This window comes from Pan paniscus, chromosome 13 (assembly GCF_029289425.2).
Source record: "Pan paniscus chromosome 13, NHGRI_mPanPan1-v2.0_pri, whole genome shotgun sequence".
NCBI lineage: Eukaryota > Metazoa > Chordata > Mammalia > Primates > Hominidae > Pan > Pan paniscus.
This window is the reverse complement of record NC_073262.2, coordinates 68,845,646-68,870,846: the sequence shown is the minus strand read 5'-3', so window position 1 is coordinate 68,870,846 and position 25,201 is coordinate 68,845,646. Positions and strand designations below refer to the sequence as shown.

Genomic DNA, 25,201 nt, shown 5'->3' with positions numbered 1-25,201 from the left:
TGGTAGGTTGCATGTTTCTAAAGATTAGTTCATTCCTTCTAGGTTATTCAATTTGATGGTGTATGGTTGTTCACATTAATAGTTTATGATTCCTTGTATTTATGTGTTATCAGTGTTAGTCTCCCTTCTTTCATTTCAGATACTGTTTGAGTTGTCTTTTTTCCCTTGGTTAGTCTAGTTAAAGATTTTTCGATTTTATCTTTTCAAAAAAACAACTTTTTAGTATTTGCTTTGTGTATTTCTATCCTTATCTTTGTTATTGTCTTCCTTCTGCAAAGTTTGGGGATATTCTGTTCTTCTTTTTCTAATCTCTAAGATGTAATATTAGGTTGTTTATTTGAGATTTTCCTTCTTTCTTTAATATAGGCATTTATTACTATAAATTTTTCTCTCAGGGCTTCTTTTTCTACATTCCATACTATTTGTTATCTTGTGTTTCCATTGTCATTGATCCCAAAATATTTTCTGTTTTTCCATATAATTTCTTCTTTGACCCATTGGCTGTTCGGGAGCATGTTGTTTAATTTCCACATAATTATGAGTTGTTCAAGGTTATTCTTATTGACTTCTAGTTTCATGTCATCATGAACAGAAAACATACTCGATATGATTTTAATCTTCTTAAATTTGTTAAAACTTGTTTGGTGGCCTAACATGTGATCTATCCTGGAGAGTGTTTCATGTGATTTGAGAAGAATATGTATTTTGTTGCTGTTGGATGAACTGTTCTATAAATATCTGTTAGATCTATTGGATTAAAGTGTAGTTCAAGGCTTCCTCTAATAAGAGACTGCATAAATTATGTCAGGAGCAAGCCAGGGAAGAAGCCACCCTCCTGTTCTTGGTGGTAGAGACCTTCCACCTCTTTTAAAAGAAAGATTGTAGAGTTGGGATTGTCTCTGGAGGAAGCCAGGGAAGAAGGCATGGGGAATGTTATTCCTCTTGTTTAGGCTGAAGAAGGTTTATTCTTCATTTGCTATGTAGATTTCCAAGTACTGGAAGAGGCCAGAACCACAGGGAGCTGCTGGAAAACGTGTAGCCTAATGGTTTCCATGGGGAAGTTGGAAGATGGTCTGATTCCAGGAATTAAAGCTTCTGAGAGTGCTCAGGCAGTTCAAAACCCCCCATCGTTTTTTGTACTTGAGAGAAAACTCCAATGGCTTATCTCTGCCATTCCTCAAGCATGGTGATCTAAAAGCCAAGCTCTGTGTCAGGGACTATAAAAGTTGGGTTCTACAAAATGGAAAACCAAGGCAATTATGAAGATGATTTTATAATATAGTTCATCTCTTCTCTCTTTACACTCTAGAAAAAGCATTTTCTAGAAATAAATACATTTCCTTAAATTAAAAAAAAGTTGGGTTCTATATGTGTGCTATAGTTTCTCAACCCTTGGGAAGTAGCTGCAAATTTGGTTTTCTTCCCAAATGTAAGGCGCTGTGCTCAGGGTGGGGTTAGTGCATGAGTGTCTTTCCACTTTTTCTACCCATTTTGATATGGATATTTTCTGTCCTCTGGTGTGCATGAGTTTTTCTACTGGATTCTGGGTTTCTCTGGAGAGAACTGATCCATGTGTATGTAGATGTTTACTTGGTACGTCCGTGAGAGAAAAAATAGTCATAAATCTCCTATTCCACAATGTTGTTGAAGTCACTTCCTTCAAAAGCTGTAATTTTCTTTTCTTACAGTGTCTTTGTCTGGCTTTGATATGAGAGTAATTCTGGCCCCATAAAATGACTTTCGAAGTGTTCTTTCCTCTTCAAAGTTTTAAGAGAGTTTGAGAAGAATTAATGTTGATTCTTCTTTAAATGTTTGGTTAGACTTCTCCAGAGTAGCCATCTGGTCCTGTACATTTCTTTTTTGGGAGTTACTATTATTATTATTATTATTATTATTATTATTATTGGTTCAATTTGTCTATTCAGTTATTCTATTTCCTCATGATTCAGTCTTGGTAGGTTGTATATTTTTGGAATTTACCTATTCCTTCTAAGTTATCCAATTTGTTGGTGTATAATTGTTCATGGTAGTCTCTTTGATCCTTCTTATTCCCATAAAATCAGTTGTAAATTCTCCTCTTTCATTTCTGGTTTTACATATTTGAGTCCTCTATCTTTTTTCTTAGTTATGCTTGCTAAGGATTCATCTATTTTATCTTTCGAAAAAACCAACTCTTAGTTTTGTTGACTTTTTCTATTGCTTTTTTATTCTCTATTTCACTTACTTAGCTCTAATACTTATTATTTCCTTCCTTTTGCTGATGTTGGGCTTAGTTTGTTCTTTTTCTAGTTCCTAGACATGTAAATCTATATTGTTTATATGAGATATTTCTTTTTATAATGTAGACATGTATCTCAATAAGATTTGCTTTTATTACTGCTTTTGCTGCATCTCATAAATTTTGGAAATTGTGCTTTCATTTTTGTTTGTTTCAAGATACTTTTAAATTTTCCTATTGATTTTTTTTCTTTGACCCATTGCTTTTTCAAGAGAGTGTTGTTTAATTTCCACATATTTGTGAATTTTTCAGTTTTCCTTCTATTACTGACTTCCAGTTTCATTCCATTGTGGTCATAAAAGATATCTGGTATGATTTCAACTTCTTAACAGTTGTCAAAACTAACTTCATGACCTGATATGTGATCTATCCTGAGAATATTCTGTGCGCACTTGAAAAGATGGTATATTAAGATGCTGTTGGGTAGCATATTCTGTGTGTTTGTGATCCATTTGGTCTATAGCGTTGTTCAAATCCACAGTTTGCTTATAGATTCCATATCTGGCTGTTCTGTTCATTATTGCAAGTCGGGTATTGTTGTATCCTACTGTTATGGTGTTGCTGCATGTTTATCCCTTCAGATCTGTCAATGATTGCTTTACGTATTTACATGCTTTGATGATGGATTAACATATAATTGTTATATCTTCTTGATGAATTAACTCTTTTATCTTATTTTATGACCTACTTTGTCTCTTGTGACAGTTTTTTATTTAAAGTCTATTTTGGCTGATATAATTACAGGGTGTCCTCTGTGTCTGTAGGTTTTACATCTGTAGATTCAGCCAATGCTGATTGAAAACACTGTATTCATGGAATGTGAAATCCACAGATACAGAGGGTCAATTTTTTTTATCCATAGGTCCTGCAGGACTGACTGTGGGACTTAAGCATCCTCAATTTTAGTATCCCTTGGGGTTCTGAAACCATGACCCTGTAGATACTAAAGGACGACTGTATAGCCCCATTGCTCTCTTTTGGTTACCATTTCTACAAAATGTATCTTTTTTATCAATTAACTTTCAAACTATGTTTTCTTAAATCTGAAATGAGTATCTGGAGACAGCATATAACTGGATCTTGTTTTCATAAATCTATGCAGCCATTGTAGATCTTTTGATTGGGAAGTTTAATCCATTTGTATTTGAAATAATCATTGGTAGGTAATGACTTACTATTGCCTTTTTGTTAAATTTTTCTGTTTTGTAATTCTTTTTTTCTGTCTTTTTCTCTCTTAACTGTCTTCTTTTGTGATTGGATGATATTTTATTGTGATATGCTATGATTTCTCTTTTTTATTTCTGTATTTTTACGTGGATTTTCCTTGTGGTTATCATGAGGCAATCACAAATATCTTATAATAGTCTACTTTAAGCTGATAACAACTTAACTTCAATCATATATAAAAAATCTTCACTTTTAATACCTCCCTCACACTTTTTGTTATAAATGTCACAATTTACATCTTTTTATAATGTGTTTCTACAAACACATTTTTGTAATTTTAGTTATTCTTAATTATTTTGACATTTAACTTTTATATTAGAATTATAAATGATTTATATAATACTATTAGAGTATTACAGTATTCTCTATTTGTCCATGTATTTACCTTTACTAGTGAGATTTGTGCTTTCATATGCTCTTGTGTTGCTCTTTACCATGCTTTCGTTTCAACTTGAAGAACTCACTTTAGCATTTCCTATAAGATAAATCTAGTGGTGATGAACTCCCTCAGCATTTGCTTGTATGAGAAAGTTTTTATCCTTCCTTAATTTTAAAGGACAGTTTTTCCAGGTATATTATTCTTGGTCAGCAGTTTTTTTCTTTAAGTATTTTGAATATATACTTTCACTTTATTTGCTCTTTTAAAGTTTCTACTGAGAAATCTGCTGTTCATCTTAAGAGAGCTCTTTTGGACATGACAATTCAGTTTTTTTCTTGCTGTTTTCAAACTTCCCTTTCACTTTTGGCAATTTGATGATATTATGTCTCTAGTGGAGACTTTTTTTTCTTTTTTTTCCGAGATAGAGTTTCACCGTGTTGCCCAGGCTGGAGTGCAGTAGCATGATCTTGGCTCACTGCAACTTCCACCTCGTGGGTTCAAGCAATTCTCTCTGCCTCAGCCTCCCGAGTAGCTGGGATTATAGGCACCCACCACCACGCCCAGCTGATTTTTGTAATTTTTGGTAGAGATGTGGTTTTGCCATGTTGGCCAGGCTGGTCTTGAACTCCTGACCTCAGGTGATCCACCCCTCCCTCAACCCCTCAAAGTGCTGGGATTACAGGTGTGAGCCACCATGCCCAGCCGAGACTTCTTTAGATTTGTCCTATTTGGGATTCTTTGAGTTTCCTGAATTTAGATGTTCATATCTCTCCCCAAATTTGAACATATTTTAGTCATTTAAAAAATATTTTTACACCCCTTTCTGTCTTCTCTGTGATTTCATAATGCATATATTGTTCCACTTAATGATGTCCCATAAATCTTCACTCATTTTTTTTTTATTTCTTATTGCTCCACTGACTGGATAATTTTAAATGATCTACCTTTTTTTTTTTTTTTTTTTTTTTTTTTTGGTGTCCATCTTTGGAGGGTTTTTTAATTTTATTTTTTTTTATTTTTATTTTTTATTATACTTTAAGTTTTAGGGTACATGTGCACAACGTGCAGGTTAGTTACATATGTATACATGTGCCATGTTGGTGTGCTGCACCCATTAACTCATCATTTAACATTAGGTATATCTCCTAATGCTATCCCTCCCCCTCCTCCCCCGACCCCACAACAGGCCCTGGTGTGTGATGGTCCCCTTCCTGTGTCCATGTGTTCTCATTGTTCAATTCCCATCTATGAGTGAGAAAGTGCAGTGTTTGGTTTTTTGTCCTTGCGATAGTTTGCTGAGAATGATGGTTTCCAGCTTCATGCATGTCCCTGCAAAGGACTTGAGCTCATCCTTTTTTATGGCTGCATAGTATTCCATGGTGTATATGTGCCACATTTTCTTAATCCAGTCTATCATTGTTGGACATTTGGGTTGGTTCCAAGTCTTTGCTATTGTGAATAGTGCCGCAATAAACATACGTGTGCATGTGTCTTCATAGCAGCATGATTTATAATCCTTTGGGTATATACCCAGTCATGGGATGGCTGGGTCAAATGGTATTTCTAGTCCTAGATCCTTGAGGAATCGCCACACGGACTTCCACAGTGGTTGAACTAGTTTACAGTCCCACCAACAGTGTAAAAGTGTTCCTTTTTCTCCACATCCTCTCCAGCACCTGTTGTTTCCTGACTTTTTAATGATCACCATTCTAACTGGTATGAGACAGTATCTCATTGCGGTTTTGATTTGCATTTCTCTGATGGCCAGTGATGATGAGCATTTTTTCATGTGTTTTTTGGCTGCATAAATGTCTTCTTTTGAGAAGTGTCTGTTCATAGCCTTCACCCACTTTTTGATGGGGTTGTTTGTTTTTTTCTTGGTTTGTTGATTCTTTCTCCAGTTTGATCAAGTCTGCTATTGAATCCTCCAGGGAGTTTTTTAGTTCAATTATTGTATTCTTCAATTCCAGAGCTTTTACTGATATTTGACTTTTTTTGTGTGTGTGTATAGTTTCTTTCCCTTCATTGATATCCTCATTGTGTTCATGTATCATTTTCCTGATTTTGTTTAGTTGTCTATCTGTGTTCTCTGGTACTTTGCTAAACTTCATTAGGATAATTATTTTGAATTCTTTTTTAGGCAATTTATAAATCTCTATTTCTTTAGGGTCAGTAACTGCGGATTTCTTTTATCCCTTTTTGTTGTTTCCCTAATTCTTTGTGTTCCTTGTGCTTTGCATTGGTGTCTGTGCATTGGAAGAATAGCCACCTGTCAGCCATCCAACACAATGTCACAAATGACACAAAACAGCCACCAGGATTTATGGACTGACTTTGACAGGGCAAGACCTTTGCCAATCAGCCTGGCTGGAGATACTGAGAGTCTCTCAAACAGCTAATCTACCTTCCCCTTTTCCTATGTTTGTAGCTGTATCAATTGTTCTAATCATACTGGTTCTTTCAGTGCTCCATATGAGGCAAGAGTGAAACTGGACCCTAGTGCAGCACACTGAATGGCAAGGACATTTGATGTGCTCCACTCCTCTCCCTCCCTTGAAAGTGGTATCTTGATGAAAATGAATAAATTAGCCCCTAGAAAGGATGGATAAATTGTTTCAAACCAAGTAACAGGATACCAGCACAGTTATGATTGAAATGCCTGTTTGATTTGAAAACCCATATCTTTTCCACAATGCAATGTTGCCACTTACTGCTTTTTAACTTCAATAATTTGATCAAAGCTTATGGCTCTATCAACTACCCATGCCTCTTTCTAATAACCAACCCTATTTTACTAGTTTTTCCAACTATTCATCATCCTCATAAGTACTTTTTTCACCTCTAATGATTTCATGTGAAATTAGTTTTTAATAATCATAAAACATACTACTATTAGAACAAAAGTCATTAATGAGTTCAAGTTATAAAAAGGAAGATTACATGATATAGTTATACAAATATATAATTACAAATTTGAGCAACTATGGAGTAAATGTTAACAATAACCTCATTTCATTAACTCTAATCTTATCAGGAAGTTTAATAGCACCAACAGTAATAGTAACTAAAATTTAATGAAGACTTACCATGTGCCAGATATTATGCTAAGTATTCTTCATGCATTACCTCAATTTATCTTCTCAGCAAACACAAATGCAGTGACTACTCTTATAATGATGAGGTGGTTTTACTTAAAGAATTAAGAAACTTACCCAAGGACAAAAGAAAGGACTTGAACAAAGATGATCTGACACCAGAAGTGAAGAAGTCTTTATTACTATGTAATACAGCCTCGATGTAGATTGTAACACAGAAAAAAATTAGCCTGACTTACAGAATTCCTTCCACCTAGGTTTTAAAGGGATACATTTTGCACAAGGCCTAAATAAGCTATAGGAAAACAAAACACCCACACAAGTTTCTCTATTGAAGTAATTCATAATCTCCTATTAGTTTTATCCCATTCTTCATCATATTGACAACCAGGGTATCATTAGGGGAAAACAAAATCTATTACTTTGATTTTCTCTTCAAAGTTGGAGTTTTCTCCTCAGTTTTTCTCCAGCTTCTTCTGTCAAGTTCTTGGCATGCTGTAATTTTCAGTCCCCATTAATGAACAGTAAAGGATCTGGGTTTCTCTTGACATTGACATGAAGTCTGTCTCTCTCATGCCTTGCCAGTAGGTGAGATGAATATGAAAATTACATAAAGACTGCATATTAACTAGAGGAAAGCTGAATTAAAACACTCTAAGGTGGCCGGATATGGTGGCTCACGCCTGTAATCCCAGCACTTTGGGAGGCCAAGGCTGGCAGATCACTTGAGGCCAGGAGTTCAAAACCACACCAGCCAACATGGCGAAACCCTGTCTCTACTAAAAATACAAAAATTAGCCTGATGTGGTGGCATGCACCTGTAATCCCAGCTACTCGGGAGGCTGAGACATGAGAATTACTTGAACCCAGGAGGTGGAGGTTGCAGTGAGCCAAGATGGTGGCACTGCACTCCAGCCTGTGCCTCAGAGCAAGACTCCATCAAAAACAACAACAACAACAACAACAACAACAACAACAACAAAAACACTCTAAGGCAGAAAGGGAAGTCTGGTTAACATTAGGTATTTGATGAATAAGAAAATTCAATATAATGGGAAGCTTCCCATTCAACAGCAAACAATTAAAAAAATAAGTAAATAAGAGGAAGCTGAATATTACCAAATCCAAGAGAATAAAGGGAAACCATAACCAGGTCATCTTTAATTCCAGCACCCTACAAGTTAAGTAATGATCTCAGAACTATAAATCCTTGAAAATAAATTCTTAATTATATGGATTATACTAATTTATGCTGTGACTTAAAAAGGTGAAATTATAGACTAATGTAGAATATACATAAATCTGTAAAACTTACAGCTAACTTAAGAAATTAGCAGAGAACAAAGGGAGCAACTGAAGCTTCTAGCCCCCCTTTGTAAGATTTAGGCTTTTCCAGTCAAAAACCTCATTTAGATGTTATGTTATTTACTGTTGAATTTTAAAAGTTATATTTTCTTTTACGTAATCAATTGGAAAGTCCTTCAGTTTGGGTATGATAATTGACAACTTCCTCAGTACCTAGAAATCTATCAAGGATGATGTTGACATCCAATAAAGTGTTTATGTTGAAATCCTTTATTTAGAATTAAAAAGGTAGTCAAAGCGTTTCTTGAAATAGAGATATAGAAATGTATATCATCATTTTCGTTTATATTCATTTTTTATGTAAAGGAATAATGGTATATTAAAATGAATATAAAATACATACAATTTTGGTTATTGTATGTAGCCCCTATTCTTTTTTTATTATTATACTTTAAGTTCTAGGGTACATGTGCAAAACATGCAGGTTTGTTACATAGGTATACATGTACCATGTTGGTTTGCTGCACCAATCAACTCATCATTTACATTAGGTATTTCTCCTAAGTAATCCCTCCCAAAGCTCCCAACCCCCTAACAGGCCCTGGTGTGTGATGTTCCCCTCCCTGTGTCCATGTGTTCTCATTGTTCAACTCCCACTTATGAGTGAGAACATGCAGAGTTTGGTTTTCCATCCTTGTGATATTTTGCTGAGAATGATGGTTTCCAGCTTCATGCATGTCCCTACAAAGGACATGAACTCATCCTTTTTTATGGCTGCATAGTATTCCATGGTGTATATATGCCACATTTTCTTTATCCAGTCTATTATTGATGGACATTTGGGTTGGTTCCAAGTCTTTGCTATTGTGAATAGTACTGCAATAAATATACATATGCATGTGTCTTTATAGTAGCATGATTTACAATCCCTTGAGTATATACCCAGTAATGACATTGCTGGGTCAAATGGTATTTCTAGTTTTAGATTCTTGAGGAATCATCACACTGTCTTCCACAATGGTTGAACTAATTTACACTGTCACCAACAGTGTAAAAGTGTTGCTATTTCTCCACATCCTCTCCAACATCTGTTGTTTCCTGACTTTTTAGTGATTGCCATTCTAATTGGCATGAGATGGTATCTCATTGTGGTTTTGATTTGTGTTTCTCTGATGACCAGTGATGATGAGCATTTTTTCATATGTCTGTTGGCTGCATAAATGTCTTCTTTTGAGAAGTGCCTGTTCATATCCTTTGCCCACTTTTTGATGGAGTTGTTTGTTTTTTTCTTGTAAATTTGTTTAAGTTCTTTGTAGATTCTGGATATTAGCCCTTTTGTCAGATGGATAAATTGCAAAAATTTTCTCCCATTCTGTAGGTTGCCTGTTCACTCTGATGATAGTTTCTTTTGCTGTGCAGAAGCTCTTTAGTTTAATTAGATCCCATTTGTCTGTTTTGGCTTTTGTTGTCATTGCTTTTGGTGTTTTAGTCATGAAGTCTTTGCCCATGCCTATGTCCTGAATGGTATTGCCTAGAGTTTCTTCTAGGGTTTTTATGGTTTTAGGTCTTACATTTAAGTCTTTAATCCATCTTGAGTTAATTTTTGTACAAGGTGTAAGGAAGGGATCCAGTTTCAACTTTCTACATATGGCTAGCCAGTTTTCCCAGCACCATTTATTAAATAGGGAAGCCTTTCCCCGTTGCTTGTTTTTGTGAGGTTTGTCAAGGATCAGGTGGTTGTAGATGTGTAGTGTTATTTCTGAGGCCTCTGTTCTGTTCCATTGGTGTATATATCTGTTTTGGTACCAGTACCATGCTGTTTTGGTTACTGTAGCCTTGTAGTATAGTTTGAAGTCAGGTAGTGTGATGCCTCCAGCTTTGTTCTTTTTGCTTAGGATTATCTTGGCTATGCAGGCTCTTTTTTGGTTCCATATGAACTTTAAAGTAGTTTTTTTCCAATTTTGTGAAGAAAGTCAGTGGTAGCTTGATGGGGATAGCATTGAATTTATAAATTACCTTGGGCAGTAATGCCATTTTCATGATATTGAGTCTTCCTATCCATGAGCATGGAATATTCTTCCATTTGTTTGTGTCCTCTTTTATTTCGCTGAGCAGTGGTTTGTAGTTCTCCTTGAAGAGGTCCTTCACATCCCTTGTAAGTTGGATTCCTAGGTATTTTATTCTCTTTGTAGTAATTGTGAATGGGAGTTCACTCATGATTTGGCTCCCTATTCTTTATAAAAGTTCTAAATATTAGCCAAATCATCAAAGAAGATATTCATTACTTTTAATTCTTACAAATTTTCTTAGCAATAAAAGTCACAGTAAGACAGCTAGCAGATAAAAAAGATCAAAGTACATAGTTTAAAACAACACTGATTAGCACACCAAAAGAATATTGAGCCAATCCTTATTATATGTAATACAAATATTTATATATGCACATTTAACTGTGTTTGGAGACCCATGTTTCTACACATATGTAATTATTTAAGATATATTTTATGTATAGCTATCATGAACATAATAAAATACATTTTATTTCTATATTAACACATTTTAACCTATTTTAGTAATCTATAGAAAGATGTAGACAATGATTCTGGTTTTAACTACACTTATTTTTTGTTTCTTTACCTTGGAGGTCAAGACATCTTTATGACAGAAGAACAGAAGAAATACTATAATGCAATGAAAAAGCTGGGGTCCAAGAAGCCACAAAAGCCAATTCCTCGACCAGGGGTAAAAAAATATATATATCTTTAGCATATAGATTTTCATATTATTTCTAATTCATTTTTAATGCACATCTTTAATTTCTAGATAATACTTGAAAAGTTTACTCTGCATTCGATATTATTCTTATTTCTTTGCAGAACAAAATCCAAGGATGTATATTTGACCTAGTGACAAATCAAGCCTTTGATATTAGTATCATGGTTCTTATCTGTCTCAACATGGTAACCATGATGGTAGAAAAGGAGGGTCAAAGTCAACATATGACTGAAGTTTTATATTGGATAAATGTGGTTTTTATAATCCTTTTCACTGGAGAATGTGTGCTAAAACTGATCTCCCTCAGACACTACTACTTCACTGTAGGATGGAATATTTTTGATTTTGTGGTCGTGATTATCTCCATTGTAGGTAAGAATATTTATTATTCAGATTTTATTTTTTGAGTAAAGCTAAACTTCACTTATGCTCAAGGAAGTATATTCTGAATTCTTGAATGCAAATTTACTCTTGAGTAAGTCAGTACAATGAAAGAATGAAAAAATCCTAAAAAGCAAAACAAAAATATCTGTCTCTCATACTACAGTGTTTCTGGGTTTACAATACAGGCCCCAAAGCCAAATATTTCTATCTGTTAGAAGGAAATTATACTTGTTGATATTTAGTTTCCAATATTACCTTTGCAAAACTAGTTACCATGTTTATATATAGCTGTGTCTTGGAAAACCAATGTTGAATCTGAAATAACTTCTGGTTTTAGCACATGTGAGACTTGTCATTTGATTAATGATAATATTAATAGCCAGAATATCTGTGAATTTGTGAAAATTCTTCCAGAATTTAAAGTGAAGTTAAGGTCTCTAGAAATGCCAGTTTTATTTTTTACAGCTTAATACTTCACAAGTGTATAAAATGCCAATCATTCCTCAACCAGCCATGGTCATGTCTGTGAATAACAGCACATGATTTTATGCTTCCTATACATTCATTGCCATGGTTGTTTTTCTATCTTCTTGTTTTTTTGTTGTTGTTGTTATTTTCACATATCTTGCAAAGTATTTTAGGATTGTATTTCTTTTTAGAATTATAAACTTTTAATAGAGAGAGATTATAGAGATTACTACAAGTTTAATCAACAGGTTATCAATCTGAAAAGGTTCAAGGTTGCATGACTTAGAATCATAAAATTGAGTGCCACATAACAGAGTAAGCATTTAAAATCAATATTTTTGGAAAAGCATATTATCACCAGAAGTCATACCAAAATTGATATAAGAAAATGTATTAAAATTTAGGTGAGAATTTCACACTAACAAAAATGATTCTGAAAGCATTCCTATTAAGTCAGGGAAAAAAAAGAGTGTGCCTGTATCATCCCTGTTTTTAGTGTTGTTGGCCAATGCAATTAGATAAGAAAACAGAGAGGTACATATATACAAACAATGGAGTAAATGATCCTTAATATAATGACCTTCTTCATATAATGAAAGAACTTGTTCATATATTGAAAGAGAATCAACTAAAAATAAATTCAATTAGAGTTCAAAAGGTACAAATTTTAAATTACATGTGCCAACACTAATAATTATCTTATACATGAAAAAAATTAGAAAATCTGATTCACAATTGCAATAAAAATAAAGTAAATTATCTAATAATAACTTTATCATATGAGACTTCTGAAGAAAACTTTAGGATATAAAAGAAAGCTGAAATAATTGAAAGGATTGTCATGTACTTAGATAAGGTTCTCTCATTGTAATTAAGACTTTCAAATTTATTAATCTATGAATTCAAGGAAAATATCAATGAGTCTTTTTATGTAGTGGGGGTAATAAATAGACAATAACAATATAAGTCTAAATGATTCTAAATTCATCTGGAAGAAAATTAGGGTGACAAGAGGTAGCTTATTCTGCAAAATATTACGACTTATATAGATGTTAAATAAAACTGTTCAAATATAAAAGCTCAGTGGGTTTGAAGAGAGTCCAAATTAAACTTTAATGTATAATTACCAATTTACTGTGTGAAAAAATCACATGAATCAAAATCTAAAGTTAAAAAAAAAAGATTCTAGTAGGAAATATGTGGAAATAGACATATAACCATATACTCTTATAGTCCTTTCTATTCAAAACACAAATTTGTAAAGCAAAAAAAAAAAAAAATGAAGAAGAAGTGACTGCACAAAAAAACAAAATATTCTTTGGGGAAAAAATCATCATAAATAAAAGGTTGAAAGACAAAAAATAGGTGAAATGTTTACATAAAAGTTAAGGCCGAGAAAGGATCAATACTTTAAATAGAAAATTGTTCTTATAAATTAATAAGAATATAGTAAAAATCCCAATAGACACATGGGCAAATACCAAACTAAGCCAAAAACAGAAGTTAAAAACAACCAATAAGGATACAAAATAACAAAACACAAGGAAAATTGTGGATTATTTTCACAAAAAATGCAAATAAATTACAATAGTAGATGTTTTCAAATGTCATGAAAATTTTTTGGTAAAAAACTATAAAGAAGAATGGTAGCACTCAATACTGTTGAATGTGTAAGGTGTGAGCACTATCATATACTGCCATTAGAAATGTTAATTAGTACAGGCTTTCTGGAGATAGGTTCAGCTATATATTGTGCGTATATATATATATACACATACACACACATACTATGTATATAGTATATAGTATGTATATATGTATACTATATATACATACTCTATACTATATATATAGTATACGCATACTCTATACTATATATATAGTATACGCATACTCTATACTATATATAGTATATGCATACTATATGCTATATAGCGTATATGCATACTATATGCTATATAGAGTATACGCATACTGTATGCTATATATACATACTATATAGTATACATATACTATATACTGTATATACGTATACTATATACAGTATATAGTATATGTATACTATATACTGTATATACGTATACTATATACTGTATATACGTATACTATATACTGTATATACGTATACTATATACTGTATATACGTATACTATATACTGTATATACGTATGCTATATACTGTATATACGTATACTATATACAGTATATAGTATATGTATACTATATACTGTATATACGTATACTATATACTGTATATTGTATATGTATACTATATACAGTATACAGTGTATATGTATACTATATACTGTATATAGTAGTATATGTATACTATATACTGTATATAGTATATATATAGTATGTGTGTATATATATAGTATGTGTGTATATATACTATGTGTGTGTATATATATAAATATATATATACTGTTGACCCAAGTTCTATTAACATATTATTAAAAAGTACTCATGCAATTAGGAGAACATAGCTATTTAGATATTCATTTCAGTAACAAAAATGGAAACAGTATAAATGCTAGTCTTCAATTTGTGGTTAATTTGAGAGAACATTATACCACTATAATAAATTATTTCGTTGTCATTTTTATGAAACTATCTCCATGACATATAAAGTAAATAAAATAGGTTACAGTCTGGGCACTGTGGCTCACGCCTATAATCCCAGCACATTGGGAGGCCGAGGTGGGCAAAATCACTTGAAGTCAGAAGTTTGAGACCAGCCTGGCCAACAAGGTGAAAACCGTCCCTACCAAAAATACAAAAATTAACCAGGTGTGGTGGCGCATGCCTGTAGTCGCAGCTACTCTGGAGGCTGAGGCTGGAGAATCATTTGATCCCGGGATGCAGAGATTGCAGTAGGCCAAGATCACACCACCGCACTCCAGCTTTGGCGACAGAGCAAGACTCTGTCTTGAAAAATAAATAAATAAATAGGTTACAAAAAAAGCTTATATAACATGAATACATTTGTTTGTGTGTGTACATGTGCTTGCACAGAAAAATGTCTGAAGTGATACTCAAAAAAATATTGATAATAGTTATTGTTGTTGACATTTCAGGTGATTTATATTTTCTTTTTAGCATTTAACGGTATTGCTTGAATTTTCTATGTGAGTAGGTATCATTCTTAAAATGTAAAACACTATTATGGAGGGAAAAAATGGCCCATGAACTTAGTAAAAAGGAGAAAATGTCACAATGGTAATGTTAGTCATTTCTCTTTGGAATTTCTTAATCCTTTTTTAAGTAATTGCATTCAGTATAAAATAACTGTCTTGAATTCATAAGAAATGAGTTGACAGATAAAACTGTTTAGAGTCATCATTTTAGGTAGCATACATCTTTAAATATTTTATTTCTATTATTTTCCTCCACATACAGGTATGTTTCTAGCTGATTTGATTGAAACGTATTTTGTGTCCCCTACCCTGTTCCGAGTGATCCGTCTTGCCAGGATTGGCCGAATCCTACGTCTAGTCAAAGGAGCAAAGGGGATCCGCACGCTGCTCTTTGCTTTGATGATGTCCCTTCCTGCGTTGTTTAACATCGGCCTCCTGCTCTTCCTGGTCATGTTCATCTACGCCATCTTTGGAATGTCCAACTTTGCCTATGTTAAAAAGGAAGATGGAATTAATGACATGTTCAATTTTGAGACCTTTGGCAACAGTATGATTTGCCTGTTCCAAATTACAACCTCTGCTGGCTGGGATGGATTGCTAGCACCTATTCTTAACAGTAAGCCACCCGACTGTGACCCAAAAAAAGTTCATCCTGGAAGTTCAGTTGAAGGAGACTGTGGTAACCCATCTGTTGGAATATTCTACTTTGTTAGTTATATCATCATATCCTTCCTGGTTGTGGTGAACATGTACATTGCAGTCATACTGGAGAATTTTAGTGTTGCCACTGAAGAAAGTACTGAACCTCTGAGTGAGGATGACTTTGAGATGTTCTATGAGGTTTGGGAGAAGTTTGATCCCGATGCGACCCAGTTTATAGAGTTCTCTAAACTCTCTGATTTTGCAGCTGCCCTGGATCCTCCTCTTCTCATAGCAAAACCCAACAAAGTCCAGCTCATTGCCATGGATCTGCCCATGGTTAGTGGTGACCGGATCCATTGTCTTGACATCTTATTTGCTTTTACAAAGCGTGTTTTGGGTGAGAGTGGGGAGATGGATTCTCTTCGTTCACAGATGGAAGAAAGGTTCATGTCTGCAAATCCTTCCAAAGTGTCCTATGAACCCATCACAACCACACTAAAACGGAAACAAGAGGATGTGTCTGCTACTGTCATTCAGCGTGCTTATAGACGTTACCGCTTAAGGCAAAATGTCAAAAATATATCAAGTATATACATAAAAGATGGAGACAGAGATGATGATTTACTCAATAAAAAAGATATGGCTTTTGATAATGTTAATGAGAACTCAAGTCCAGAAAAAACAGATGCCACTTCATCCACCACCTCTCCACCTTCATATGATAGTGTAACAAAGCCAGACAAAGAGAAATATGAACAAGACAGAACAGAAAAGGAAGACAAAGGGAAAGACAGCAAGGAAAGCAAAAAATAGAGCTTCATTTTTGATATATTGTTTACAGCCTGTGAAAGTGATTTATTTGTGTTAATAAAACTCTTTTGAGGAAGTCTATGCCAAAATCCTTTTTATCAAAATATTCTCAAAGGCAGTGCAGTCACTAACTCTGATTTCCTAAGAAAGGTGGGCAGCATTAGCAGATGGTTATTTTTGCACTGATGATTCTTTAAGAATCGTAAGAGAACTCTGTAGGAATTATTGATTATAGCATACAAAAGTGATTCAGTTTTTTGGTTTTTAATAAATCAGAAGACCACGTAGAAAACTTTTACATCTGCCTTGTCATCTTTTCACAGGATTGTAATTAGTCTTGTTTCCCATGTAAATAAACAACACATGCACACAGAAAAATCTATTATTTATCTATTATTTGGAAATCAACAAAAGTATTTTGCCTTGGCTTTGCAATGAAATGCTTGATAGAAGTAATGGACATTAGTTATGAATGTTTAGTTAAAATACATTATTAGGAGTTTGACTTTTTATCAATGTACAGAGGTTATTCTATATTTTGAGGTGCTTAAATTTATTCTACATTGCATCAGAACCAATTTATATGTGCCTATAAAATGCCATGGGATTAAAAATATATGTAGGCTATTCATTTCTATAAATGTTTTTCATTCATCTTGACTCACATGCCAACAAGGATAAGACTTACCTTTAGAGTATTGTGTTTCATAGCCTTTCTTCTTTCATATCCCTTTTTGTTCATAGAATAACCACAGAACTTGAAAAATTATTCTAAGTACATATTACACTCCTCAAAAAAAAAACAAAGATAACTGAGAAAAAAGTTATTGACAGAAGTTCTATTTGCTATTATTTACATAGCCTAACATTTGACTGTGCTGCCCAAAATACTGATAATAGTCTCTTAAACTCTTTTGTCAAATTTTCCTGCTTTCTTATACAGTATTGTTTAGTCATCCTTTCGCTGTAAGCAAAGTTGATGAAATCCTTCCTGATATGCAGTTAGTTGTTTGACCATGGTACATATTTGAGCAGATAATAACTTGGGCACAGTATTTATTGCATCACTTGTATACAATCCCGTGTTTGGCAAGCTTTCAAATCATGTAATATGACAGACTTTCAACACAGATATGTGTTTAGTATGAATAAAAAAGCATTGAAATAGGGATTCTTGCCAACTTGCTCTCTTGCCACCAACTTACTTTCCTAAATTATGGAAGTAATCTTTTTTGGATATACTTCAATGTATACAATGAGGAAGATGTCACCTTCTCCTTAAAATTCTATGATGTGAAATATATTTTGCCTCAATCAACACAGTACCATGGGCTTCTAATTTATCAAGCACATATTCATTTTGCATTAGCTGTAGACATCTAGTTTTTTGAAAACACCTATTAATAGTAATTTGAAAAGAAATAACCATAATGCTTTTTTTCGTGAGTTTATTTCAGGAATATGAGATCTTTCTTCTATAAAGTTATTCATGCACAGGCAAAAATTTAGCTACACAGGTAGAATGTAGTTTTACTTAGAAGATTTTTGTGGGAGGTTTTGAAGCAAATATATAAAACAACTTTCACTAATTTGCTTTCCATATTTAAAAAATAATAAATTACATTTATATAATAAATGTTTAAAGCACATATTTTTTGTTGTTCTGGCAATTTAAAAAGAAAGAGGATTTAAACGTACCTATATAAACAAAGAATTATGGTTAAAGACTGAGATCAGAAGTCTAGAATGTTTTTAAATTGTGATATATTTTACAACATCCATTATTACTTTGAGACATTTGTTCTAATGTACGTATAAAACTCAATCTAGGGCTAAAGATTCTTTATACCATCTTAGGTTCATTCATCTTAGGCTATTTCAACCACTTTTTAATTTAATATGAAAGACACCATGCAGTGTTTTCCGAGACTATATAGATCATTTTATCACATACCTACCAAGCCTGTTGGAAATAGGTTTTGATAATCTAAGTAGGGACCTATACAAAATATATTACATTTATCAGATTTTTAAATACATTCAATTAAGAATTTAACATCACCTTAAATTTGAATTTAATCTACCATTATTTCAAACTCACAAATATAACTGCATTATGAATACTTACATAATGTAGTAAGAAAAGATGTTTGACAGGTTCGTGTGTAATTTTCTATTAATGTTTTTACATTGCCTTGTTTTTATGTAAAATAAAAAATATGGGCAACTGGTTTGTTAACAACACAATTTCTTCTTAGCATTTCAAAAATATATATAAAGTTGTTCTTTTTCCTATTTCATGAACTATGTTTTTTTTTTAAAATAACATGGTTAAGTTTTATATATATTTATGTTTGTTTCAGGAATGTCTACTTGTGACTTTTTATCAATTAAAAATAATATTTGGAAGAAAGAGCTTATTAAGTATAAGCTTGAAGTAAAATTAGACCTCTCTTTCCATGTAGATTACTGTTTGTACTGATGGTTTCACCCTTCAGAAGGCACTGTCATATTAATATTTAAATTTTATAATCGCTGAACTTATTACACCCAACAATATGGAAAGGCAGTTACACTGAAGAACTTAACTTAGAATAAAATGGAAGCAAACAGATTTTCTAAAAACTTTTTTAAGTGACCAGGTCTCGCTCTGTCACCCAGGCTAGAGTGCAGTGGCATGATCATAGCTCTCTGCAGCCTCAACTCTGGGCTCAATCAACCCTCCTGCCTCCGCCTCCCAAGTAGCTAAGACTACAGGTACATGCCACCATGCCTGGCTAATATTTAAATTTTTGTAGATAAGGGGTCTTGCTATGTTGCCCAGGCTAGTCTCAAACTCCTGGCTTCAAGTGTTCCTACCGCCATGACCTGCCAACATGCTGGGGTTACAGGCATGAGCCACCATGCCCCAAACAGGTTTGAACACAAATCTTTTGGATGAAAATTAGAGAACCTAATTTTAGCTTCTTGATAGTTACCTAGTTTGCAAAAGATTTGGGTGACTTGTGAGCTGTTTTTAAATGCTGATTGTTGAACATCACAACCCAAAATATTTAGCATGATTTTATAGAGTTTTGATAGCTTTATTAAAAAGAGTGAAAATAAAATGCATATGTAAATAAAGCAGTTCTAAATAGCTATTTCAGAGAAATGTTAATAGAAGTGCTGAAAGAAGGGCCAACTAAATTAGGATGGCCAGGGAATTGGCCTGGGTTTAGGACCTATGTATGAAGGCCACCAATTTTTAAAAAATATCTGTGGTTTATTATGTTATTATCTTCTTGAGGAAAACAATCAAGAATTGCTTGATGAAAATAAATAAATAGCCATGAATATCATAAAGCTGTTTACATAGGATTCTTTACAAATTTCATAGATCTATGAATGCTCAAAATGTTTGAGTTTGCCATAAATTATATTGTAGTTATATTGTAGTTATACTTGAGACTGACACATTGTAATATAATCTAAGAATAAAAGTTATACAAAATAAAATTATGTTTACACGTATTTTCTGTTTCAGTTAGAATAACCATAGGTGGGTAAAGTCACTGGATATCTAAATAAGTTGCAACAACTGATAGCTTTTTCCTTTTCATTGAAAGGACAGCTTCAAATGTCCTCCTTAAGAAGTGTTCCCGGGAAACAAAGACAAGGACAAAGAATCTAGAGTTCCAAAGTAATTTCTTGAAATCCACATCAAGGTTTGTGCAAAGGGAGAAAATTGAGACAGGAAGCAAAAATATGCAAACATCTAGCCACACAGCGATGTCTACATTTTTGTGTAATAGCATTAAGAGGTGGTGTAGCATACATAATGGCTAAGAGCTTTGGTTCATGGAGACTGCATTGTTCCTGTATGACACAGAAGTAGCCTGGATTCTTACATTTTTAGTAGCAAATTGGTTGTCATACTAACTACTATTAATACTAATATAAATTCTTGATTCTGTATTGTCATTGTTCTAATTTCTTTGTGTAGCTTGTCTTATTCTACCCTTACAACCACATCATGGAGTATTACTCTTTTTCTCATTTTACAGATGGGAAAGCTGTACCAGCTCTTAAGAGGTCATATAGCATACATAATGGCTAAGAGCATGGGTTCTAAGACTAGAACTATATTTGTATCCCAGTTAAGCCATGACCCTATGAGTTTGCTGAATACATTCTTTAACCTATACGGGCCTCAATTTTCTTATCTATAAAATGAGGAGAAGAGTACTACTTCATTATGTGGTTGTAATGATAGAATGAGACAAGCTTCATGAAGAAATTAGAACAATGACTGAAAACACATTGAAAATTTATATTAGTAGTAAGAGTAGTTAGTATGGCAATTACTTTGCTACTAAAAATGTAAGAACCCAGGCTACCTCTGTATCATACAGGAACAATGCACTCTCCATGAATGTTAAATAATGACAATATTTTCTCTATTTTATATGGGTAAGTATAACTATAGTGCCCAAAAGAGTTTTATGCACCCATTGGTAGGTAGTAAATATTTAGTGATGTGGCATTTACACCAAATATTTCAAAATTTAGCTACTTTTGAGATTTATGAATTCAAACAACATATTAAAATCAGGAAATATGCACATTTATAAAGGTCTAGCTTATTTCCAAAGAGTGGAGGTGGTTCTTACCATTTTTAGCTGAGTAATTAATACAACCCTCTACTTTAGCTATAAGCATCAAGTCCTGTTGATGGTCATTAGGTAAGATATTCTAAAAATAATTGCTATACTAGGCCATTATTTCAACTTTTATGTTATCATAATAGCATGTAAAAGGTGTAAAATAGTCCTTGGGACTTTTGTACTGATAGTTGCAATAATCACTCTGCAAAATAGAATTATAATCACTGAATAATACTGTAATCCATTTCAACATAAGTGATTGTGATACATGCAAATTTTTTACAACAACAAAGCTAAATTCTTTCACATTGTAGATAATGCTATGCCATAACCCAAGCAAAATGAGCTGCAGGATACATGGTAATCTCAAGGGAGGGAGAAATTACATACTAGCTAGAGCAGAGGGGATTTTGCTGCAATAGTATTTGATGCACACAGGAAATGAAACATGAATAATTGATAGTTATAAACAAGCAATAGAGCTCACATGCTACACTTAGCTTGACTCCCTATTACTCTGCGAGCCATACCTACATTAATAATTGATCTGTCTGCGAAAAGGTAATTTGAAGAGATTTATGAGACATTGGTAATAACTGCATCATTGTGCTTTAGCTTGAATCTTTTTAAATATATCTTTAGAAACAATAGATAAAAGCAATGCACAATAAGTATACAGAAAATGTTCAGAGCTTGTTAAAAATTTTCAAAATCTAGTAGAACTGAGCAAAAGTTATTCGTAAGTTGTAATATTTGCTGGCATGACCTAGTTTTTATTTTATTTCCTACAAAACAATATGTCTTCAAGTTAGTTCAGTCATATTCTTTCTATAAAAATATAATTCTTCTCTAATATACCATCATGATTCATTTTTATTTTTAGTGATGTGTAAAATTTAGAATTTATGGTAAAATTATATCCAGTGAATATTAAGAATACACTCCCATTAAATTACTATTTCTAAATATGTGAGAACATAATCTGGGTTTGCATGTGCTGCTTTAAACAAATACATTCTTTTACTTATGGCTGGCCCTTCATCTGAGGAGCCTCCGGATTTACTCTCTTTAAATATCTTGTGTCTTCTACTCTGTACATTGACAATATGTTAAAATGTGCTTTCTCCTGTTCTTAGGCTACTCTTGAGAACTGCTCATTTTTATATGAGAAAGAATGATATCTTGCTCATATAAGAAAAGGATATAAACCAACTGTGATAAACTAATTCCTTCTAACAGAACAGAAAAAATAAATGGATGGGGTTACATGTGTCTTTATACAAAACACAGATAACTATACCCAGGCTCCTGCCTCACAAAAATTGTGAGATAATACATTTGTATTATTTTAAGCTGCTAAATTTGTGATCATTTGTTACAAAGGATCAAACACAAATGCATGCTCCTGTTTTCCAATGTACCATGTTAAGGTATAAATACAGATGAGCAACGCTACTAGAAAGGTTATTTTATCAAACCACAATGGCTCATACAGACTGTGGAGGTAAAAAGAGAGGGACACTGGTGAGACAGTTTGGCACACTGATCTCGCCCGCAAAAGACTGATGTAGAAAGCAAATGTTAATTGTTATCTTATCAAAAATTTAAAGGAGGAGATTTTCCTCCCTGTTGACTATCCTATTCGTGTTTACCATTCAGTGCACCTTATTCTTGGCAAAGCACCTTACAAATTTTTACCCAGAAGCCAAAGAAAATGGGCAATCTTAAGTAATTTTCTCAAAGTCAAAGAGAATCTGAAGTATACTTGTCCCACTCATGCCTTTAAAATGTAGGCCAAGAGAATCTACAGCAAATGTCTTCTAAAACGTTTCATTTGGAACATAAAAAGTTTCTATGTCAATACATTTAAGGAAGGGTGCATTATATATTTCACTCTTAGAGTAACATAATTCACTTTAGCATGTTACATGCTTGCAGAAGACGTGAGACTCAGGAGTTAGAGACAATAATAGATTATTACTTAAAGCAATAGCAGGAGCCAGAGTATTATCATTTTTGTGTTGGTCTTAGAAAGCTGGGGCTGTCATAATAATATACCATAGACTGGGTGGCTAGAACAACAGAAATTTATTTCTAACAGTTCCCAAGGCTGAGGAGTCCAAGATTAAGGCGCCAGCCAATTTCGTTCCCCAGTGAGGGCTCATTTCCTGGCTGGCAGAGGGCAGCATTCTCACTGTGTCTTCAAATGGAGGAGGCAGTGAGCTCTGGTCTCTCTTCTTTTTTCCATAGGAATACTAATCTCATGGTGGAAGATATATATAGATATATATATATATATATGCATTCAGTCCTCCATATCCATGGTTTCTGATCTGTGGATTCAACCAATTCTGGATCAGAAATAGTTGGGGAAAAAATCCACAAAGCCCCAAAAGGCAAAACTTGAATTTTCCATATGCTGAGTACTACATTGAATCCATACAAATGAAGTGATGTGTAGGTAATTTTAAACTATATAGGAGGATGTGTGTAGGTTATAAGCAAACACTATGCCATTTGTATAAGAGATTTGAGCATCTGTGGATTTTGGTATTCTCAGGGAGTCCAGAAGCCAATCCCCAGCAGATACTAAGGGACAACTGTATATCATGGTAAATAAATTACATCTTCCTTCTCATTGATTAGTACCACCATTCATCCAGTTTTCCAAACTAATCCTCTTCATTAACCCTCCGCATTTATTCACCAAGACCAGTTCATTCTACCACCTAATGTAATGTAAATACATCAACTTCTCGTAATTTCCACTGTCAACACCTAATCCAATCCATTACCACCTTTAACCTCTTTATAAGACAATGTAATAACCTACTTGTTTTATCTTACTAAATCCATTCTTGCCTCACTTCCAAATCTATTCTCAGTACAGTAGCCAGAGTGGATTTTATGAGGTTGTGACATTTCCCTGCTTAAAATTTTGGGTCATTTTCTAGCATAAAATTCTGTAATATTTCTCCATTATTATGATGATAAATTCTAAAATCCTCAGCAAAGATTTTAAAAACTCTATACTATTACTGTCTACAAGTTCTACAAGCTTTCCAGCCCTACACCATGTCAGCCTCACTGCTCTTATCTTCCCTCTTTCCCTATCTTAATCTGTGTGCTTCAGCCTCAATAGTTTTCTTTCTGTTTGCAGGATCTTCTCAACAAAAGTATAGTGTATTCTTATATTCTTATACAGTGCCAGTGCTTTCTGGCCTGAGAGAGACTATACATGTCTTTCACATCGTAAGTTGAGTGGATGTTTGAAACTGTCCCACTGCTCACGAAATAAAATTAGTATAGAAAACTGGCATTTTTGAAGGACTAAGTTAAAAGTGTTTTTCCTCTATAGCTTTAACAGAGTAGAAAAAAAACAGAGATAATGTCAAGTAGGAAATAAAGGGATTGAAAAATGAAAACTTTCATATACATTCTACATTAAAATCAGACATTTATTTCTCTAAGGCCTGAGTTTCTCAATATTGGCAATCTTGATATTTGAGCTGGATAATTCTTTGTTGTGAGTGGCTGTCCTGTGCATGGTGGGATGTTTAGCACGATCACTGGTCTCTAACCTCTAGATATCAATAAACATTCCTAATTCCACAGTTATGACAAATAAAAATGTGCCCATCTTTGCTAAATGTTCTCAGGGGGACAAAATCTTCCCCAGTTGACAACGACTGATCTCTGACAATGTCTATAAAAGTATGAATCATGGATAACTGACATTACCTTAGCTATTAGTTTAAAAAATACTGAGACTTACCCAAGATCTATTGAATTGGATAGAGCCCCAAAATAATCACATAGCAACAGTGAAGACCATTACCCCAAAAATGACTAACTAGTTGTCCTAGGGATATTAAGTGCTCTTGATTTTCTCTTTTAAAATATTGCTGCAAATTCAAAATGATGTCTTTCGGTGAGAAATTGAGTCAATTATCTTTAAGTTCAGGTGTTTCTTTTTGGCTACTAGGTAAGCTTTGGGTACATTCAGACATGACAGTTCTTCCTATTGTTATTCAAGAGTTTGGGTTGCCATTTTTATC

At 33.5% G+C, this 25,201-nt stretch overlaps 1 protein-coding gene and 1 long non-coding RNA gene across 5 annotated transcripts in view; one reads left to right on the top strand and one right to left on the bottom strand.

Annotated features, from left to right (window-relative positions):
* SCN9A (sodium voltage-gated channel alpha subunit 9) overlaps window positions 1–19,998 on the top strand; it is a 177,528-nt gene extending 157,530 nt beyond the window's left edge. For all 3 annotated transcript variants that reach the window (XM_055108703.2, XM_055108702.2, XM_055108701.2), the window contains 3 exons: window positions 10,922–11,026; window positions 11,161–11,431; window positions 15,311–19,998. In XM_055108703.2, coding sequence (XP_054964678.1) covers window positions 10,922–11,026; window positions 11,161–11,431; window positions 15,311–16,503 — 1,569 coding nt within the window. In that variant the 3' untranslated portion in view covers window positions 16,504–19,998. The remainder of the gene's footprint in view (window positions 1–10,921; window positions 11,027–11,160; window positions 11,432–15,310) is intronic.
* Window positions 1–25,201, bottom strand: part of LOC103787066 (uncharacterized) — a 152,350-nt gene that overhangs the window by 86,394 nt on the left and 40,755 nt on the right. For both annotated transcript variants that reach the window (XR_004670198.3, XR_008624533.2), the window contains exon 3: window positions 15,357–15,536. This is a non-coding gene — a long non-coding RNA (uncharacterized LOC103787066). The remainder of the gene's footprint in view (window positions 1–15,356; window positions 15,537–25,201) is intronic.